The sequence below is a fragment of the Halyomorpha halys genome, unplaced genomic scaffold (genome assembly GCF_000696795.3).
Source record: "Halyomorpha halys isolate HHAL.00 unplaced genomic scaffold, Hhal_1.1 Scaffold92.1, whole genome shotgun sequence".
NCBI lineage: Eukaryota > Metazoa > Arthropoda > Insecta > Hemiptera > Pentatomidae > Halyomorpha > Halyomorpha halys.
In genome coordinates, this window is record NW_027105695.1 from 100298 (window position 1) to 107249 (window position 6952).

The following is a 6952-nucleotide window of genomic DNA, read 5'->3' on the forward strand; positions in this document are numbered from 1 at the left end:
TATATATTGTAATATGCTCTTTATTTAATGAATAGTTGATATTGATACATTAATGATTTTAGTTATGATTTTATTTCATGTATGTCGCTTAGGTATTGTTTTGGATCAAGAAGCAAGCTAACCAGTTTTCATTGTCTAAAATAAATACGCTTTTCAAAACAAGAAAGATGGCGGTGCGCGTCCTTCCGAAGTGTTCGTTGGGTTGTTTGTGTTTTATAACATGGATTGAAATTTGTCAACTTTTGTTGTTCTTATGCAGTAATTATGGAAAAGGAATAATCAAAAAAGAAACAAAAGAAAGTGACAATTATCAATAGACTAATTACATCGCAAATCATAGCAAATAAAGGAGAGCGATTGTACTACAATCGATTATTTTCTGGATCGACCAGTGAAAGTTGAAGATAGAGGAAAGGAAACAGGCACTTTTGATTTTGCTGGCTTTGGGAGAAGACGTCCATTCGGCTAGAGGCGGGAAGGACTGGAAGCCATTGTTGGGAGTTGGATATAGCATCATCGACAAGAAGAGATCAACAATTATCAGGGGAAGCTGTGTAATTGGTTAGTCTTGTTACTAAATGGAATTTATTGTATTAGTAAAATGTCTAGTGATTAAGTTAAAGTGTTATTGGTAGTATAGTGTCGTCTGTTCTGATTGCCAGGAAACCCGCCCTGAGAAAAGTCTATTATTTTATAAAATTTAAATAAAATTCTATTATCTGTTAAATATTAAACTTTTTAATCTAAATATTAAAATATTTATTAATCAAGGTATCTCTTTTATAATTATGAGAGATAGTTGACCGTGGATGATAAATGAGGAGAAGATGGTTGGGGGTGCGGTCAATGAAACACAAATAAGTATGACTAACTTATTTTAATGTGCCGACGTTTCGGCTAGAGTTTCTAGCCTTCTTCAGGGCTAAAAACAAAACAAGATAACAACCACAGTCAGTATAGAAAAATAAAAAATATAAAAGAAAGTATAAACAAAATAATTTTACACATACAATGAATAGTTTTACAAAATAGAATTAATAAAATTAAGTGATGAGAGAAGCGGGAAATAAAATGTAGACATAGGTAATTGAAAAAGCGGGTACAATAAATAAGGGGGTTTGTTTTCTTCCCCCTTTCTTTATTTTACTCTTTCCCCTTATTTTACTCTTTCCCTTTATTTTCTCCACTTTTATCCATTTTCCTTGCCCGCGTTGTAAGTTTTATACACTATACTTATAATTTGCCTCTTTATCATCTATTATTGTTACTCAATTTTCATTTTCTTTTCATATTTAAATTTTAAATTAATAATAACTAATATGTTCATACTTCTTTGCATTATATAACTTTAATTTTATTTCATTTCCTTAAGTTAGTTATTGTACCCGCTTTTTCAATTACCTATGTCTACATTTTATTTCCCGCTTCTCTCATCACTTAATTTTATTAATTCTATTTTGTAAAACTATTCACTGTATGTGTAAAATTATTTTGTTTTTACTTTCTTTTATATTTTTTATTTTTCTATACTGACTGTGGTTGTTATCTTGTTTTGTTTTTAGCCCTGAAAAAGGCTAGAAACTCTAGCCGAAACGTCGGCACATTAAAATAAGTTAGTCATACTTATTTGTGTTTCATTGACCGCACCCCCAACCATCTTCTCCTCATCTATCTCTTTTATATTTGAAATTAGTATAAAACGATTAAAATTCTTTTTATTTTATTTTAAATAGTTTTTGATTATTACAATATATATATAATTGTAGGAAGATAGTCCGGGTGGCGGTCAATAAAGGTGTAAAATTGTAGAAAAACTATTTAATGTAAACCAACGTTTTGCTCCACTTTACAGGGCTTCATCAGGGATAAATGAAAACAAGATACAAACATTGTAAGAAGTGACAAATAATTAGGATAAATATACAAAGAAAAAAATTATATAAAAAAGGCAAATTAATATAAGGAAATATGAAAATAGATTAATAGGAAACGAATAAATAATAAATACAGGCAAGAGTGGTAGAATATTAATTAGTTTCCAGTTCATATATTTTTATATTTTCTTAACTTAGACACTCTTTTTTTTACTCTCTTCATATATTTATTCTTTGTTTTTTGTATTATTTTTTTTTTACTCTCTTTGTTTTTTGGAAATTTTTTTTTTACTCTCTTTGTATATTTATTCTAATTTTTTGTCAGACCTTATAAGGTTTGTATCTTGCTTTAATTTAGCCCTACAAAGTGGGGTGAAGCAGGTTAACAATAAATAGTTTTTTGGACCTTTATTAATCGCCTACCGGAATATCTTCCTACAATCGACTTTGTATGGTCAACTATCTTCTTTCAACAATATATTATATGATTATTACAAAAGCAAATTTAAAATATTATCAGAAATTAACAAAAATTCATAGAAATAGATTGGTTGTTGGATTGTAGTTTATATCTTGGCTGCTAAAATGAGCCAGGTCTGGCTGTGAGGAAAGCTAATAAAAAGTTATAATTTAATTGGTGACCAACAGACAGGAGCAGGCTGCTATAACGTAAATGTCAACCGATGCAAGAAACAGCACATTTTATAAAATAATGGATACCATTGGAGGTATGAAGAAGAAAGTAAAAAATTAAAATTATTATTTCGGGCATCTGTAATGATTCAATTATGAATTCACACATAAACAAAAAAACATTTCAATAAATTTTTTTTTGTTATACATTTGAAATGGACTGACTTCATAAGAAAAAACATAATTAAGATAAATACCTCTAAGGTATCCGGATGAGAGAACCTGGATGCAGACAAAAACCCAGATTGTAAGTGATGCAGCGGCGAAGCACGTGTTGGCGAGAAACTTCCAAGGCAACTGGTGTGCCCACTACGGGGAATGTTGACAGGAGCACTGCTTCCTAGCATACCTTTGAAACATGCAAGATTAAGAACGTAATTCAATATGATCCTAAAAATAGGAACAATAAAGATAAGTGAGATTAACTGTGGCTAATTGAAATAATTTTTAATTTTAAAAATTATTATAATTGCATGTAAATAATTTTTGATACAAAAGAAAAAAATAAATAACTAAATACATAAAACACAAAACAAAAAGGTAGATACAATATTTATAAATAGTAAATGCTAATGTTTAATATTTACATTATCTACACTATTATAATATTGGTTCATTTTGTTGAAGCAAATTGTGGTTAAGCAGAGGGGTTTCAAATGAGGCAGGTTGATACATAATGTTTGGTTCAAGAAATGGAGCTCCAGTGAAAGGCAGCTCGGTGTCAGCCAAAAAAGGATTTGTCAAAACGCAGCAATAGGGTGAGATGGAAAGTAGATGTTAGTGAAATGGGAACTGGTAGTACAGGATTTGTAGGATATAGGAGGGGTGCTAAGGACTAATTACTTGGAATAGAAAGAAAATTAAGAAATACTGGCATCGGAAGGATGAATAGAGCCACTTTAACTCAGCGTAATACTGGGTTATGTGCATATCTTTGGTGATCGAGAAAACAAATCGTGTTGAGAAATTCATAAGACCTGTTTAGCTTCGAGTTCACCCAAAATTTGGGAAATCTATGGTTTCCAGGATAGAGGTTGATCAAAAGTGACTCCAAGGTTTTTGCCTGACTTGTAGAATGAGATAGGAGTATTGTATAGGAAAAGGTCGGGAGGTTCTGGGATAGATTTAAGGAGAGAGGGAAATCCAATTATGATAACTTTAGTCTTTTTGACATGTAATGTAAGTTTATAGTTGGTTGCCCAAGTGCTTATTTATTGTTCTTTCTCTTTATTTCGTTTATTTATATATTTTAGAACATTAATTAGATTATAATATAATGAGTAAAACAATACTTTCTTTCTTATAAACAAAGAAATTCCAAGGGAAGGTTGGGGGAATAACCAAAACAATTTTAAATGTCATTTGAAATATGTTTCAACTGCTAGTATCATTAAATTTCTTTAATATACTTGGGAGGATACCCCCTGTCTGTCTAACAGCAGATCAACCCCAATTAAAAAAATTATACAATTTACAAAATTTTAACATTTCACCTTAAATGTAAAATAACATATAACATGTGATCACTACAATATTTTTTATATTTACATATATATATTATTACACCTAGAAAGGGGAGTACTGTAGTGACGCTATCTATGAGCAAGCGGAAGAACTAACAACTACATCACTGCCCTAACAGAGAGCACCACTCATATGATGTAAGCTAAAATATTAAACAGTGATCAATAAAAACTTTTTTTAAATAATAAGAGATATAGATGATTGACCGTAAGTGAGTTTGAAGATGTTCAGAGCTATGATCAAGAGGAAAAAATAGTTTTCAATTATTTATTAGTTGCTGGCATTTCGACCCACAATGTAAGTCTTCCTTCATGAGGGCTGTTGTGATGGATGGAGATGTTAACGATGGAACAAAAATACTTTAAGAATAACAAATAATCAGTGAACGACTTAACCCATTTGAGACCAATTGTACACTGTGGGTGTAATACATTTCTGAGCCTAAAAGACCGACTGCACACCGTGTGCGCAATGATCTTGAATTGGAATTATCAATCAATATGGAAGAAACGGCCGTTAGAATGAGTGGTTCAAAACAAAAATTATCCTAGAAGAATGTAAAAATAAAATTTGATGTTGGTTTTGTTCGGGCAATTGTTTAAAGGGTTATCATTCTGTACAACAAAATTAAGGCTCATCCTTCCAGGGAAATTCATTATCTTATACTGCTTCTTAAAAATTTATGTTTATTTAGGTTTATATTCTTTTAATTTTATTTGATCGATAATTATATTCTTTTCTTCATTATAGAACCTAACATAAGGATTTCATGTTACCTGACTATTTTTGGAATAAATGTTGTTTAATTTAATAATGTGTTTTGTTTTATTTTGCACACCTGGTGTGGAATCCATCCCTCATAATAAAAACATTCAGAGGAGCTACTTGCACGCACAGTGTGCATCTTATTTGTACAAAGGGAGTTACTAAGAGATTGATTTCTATTGCCAACATTTTGTTTTTTTTTTATCAAAAAAGGCCAATATAAAGCAAACAATTTTTTTTTTTTTTGATTCTCTCGATAGTCTCCAAATATATGTGCTGTTTCGAATGGGTTAATATGGTTTATAAATTTAAGACAAAATATATGTGATTCATTCATGTATATGAATAATAGTAAAATGTTTCCATGTGAAATTACAAGTTAAAAATTTTTAACATTTAAATACACATATTAATTTTTTTTATGTGTATTAATATGTTTGATATGTTTAAAATAATTTTTAATTTGTAATAAAAATGTATACTTAGTGGAAATTTAAATTTCCTTCTATGTGTTTCAACTATGTCCAGGTAATGCTTCAACTTGCCACGGCCCAAGGTTAGTAAAAACAAATTTATATTTATCAAAAATGAATTTTATACATGAATTAAAGTTATTAAACTAAAAAAAAAAAAAACCATCATGCCATTTACTTAAGACCAATTTTCGGTAAAACTGAGATTACTATTTGAACAACTTAGACTTATCCATGAGTTTATTAAAACCCCAGCAACTTAGCGACCCATTTCTGCTGTAGTTTTGTTAACCAGGTTACCAAGGTTACCTGAAACTGCCAAACTCTGCAATTCCAATCACTGTTAGGAATTGTGGGTCCAATTAAATTAAAAATTGATTCAACACCACTTTTAACAGTAGATCGCTGAAATTTTTTTTTTATCCAACCACTGTTAAAATTGATTTGGTAAAAGACAGAATACTTTTTTTTTTTCCCATTATAGCTGGAGCAACTAATACTTTGAAGTCTTGGTCATCTGTCAAATTGCCGATCTCGATCAAGTCCATTATATTGAATTTAGAAAGTAAGGAAATAATACAATACACCTTCGCTAGGTAATACATCCAACTGTAATAATACAATACACCTTCGCTAGGTAATACATCCAACTGTAATAATGCTAATACACCTTCGCTAGGTAATACATCCAACTGTAATAATGCTAATACACCTTCGCTAGGTAATACATCCAACTGTAATAATGCTAATACACCTTCGCTAGGTAATACATCCAACTGTAATAATACAATACACCTTCGCTAGGTAATACATCCAACTGTAATAATACAATACACCTTCGCTAGGTAATACATCCAACTGTAATAATGGAAGATCCCTTGTATGCTACCTACTTAAATGTAAATTTGCTCTAAATCTTAGTTTAACTGGCTATTATTGGTCGATACAGTTTACTATCAATTTTGAAAGTTAACTTTTCTAGTGCAACTGATAATTATTAATTTTACCCAGGATTTAAGAAATCGCAATGTAAACTGTAATTGTGCAACCAGCCCTTCCAGATAAAGAATAATCCTTACAATAAAGCCACAAATAAACCAGAATATTATTAAAATATTAAAAATATAAGTATAAGAAAAATCACCTGAACTGGCTAGTCCAGCAGAAATGGAATTAGAGATTGTTGGTGAATCTGTTTCGACGAAATCCCTATCCATTCCAATCAAACCTAATGGTTCGTCTAGATGCAATTCGTCCAATGCGTTACCTTCAATAAAAATATATGCATTAATTATTTGTTAATATTAATAAAATATTTTAACATAAATACTCTATAATAATGTGGAATGTTTAACAGTGAATTCGCATATTTGTAACAATAGGGGTATTCATAATGTTTAGTTTAACATATTAGGGGTATTCATGATCTATGTTAAAGCCTGTTAAATGGAAAAACTCGTGTTAAATCGAAAAAAATTGGCTTCTTTTGCCGTGGTAAAACGAAATAACATTTAACATGGCTGAGAGTCTGTTACTTGGTCAGTTAAATCGAGAATGACGTCACACAATAGACCAGTTGAGATCGCCGCCATATTAGTTGTTGTGACTTTCAATACAGTTGTT

The 6952-nt window shown here is 30.4% G+C and overlaps 1 protein-coding gene across 1 annotated transcript in view; it reads right to left on the reverse strand.

Annotated features, from left to right (window-relative positions):
* unk (RING finger protein unk) overlaps window positions 1–6952 on the reverse strand; it is a 42378-nt gene that overhangs the window by 13196 nt on the left and 22230 nt on the right. Inside the window, exons 10-11 of the mRNA XM_067052915.1 lie at window positions 6474–6596; window positions 2765–2916 (exon numbers count right to left, since the gene is read on the reverse strand). Of these exons, the coding sequence (XP_066909016.1) occupies window positions 2765–2916; window positions 6474–6596 (275 nt within the window). The remainder of the gene's footprint in view (window positions 1–2764; window positions 2917–6473; window positions 6597–6952) is intronic.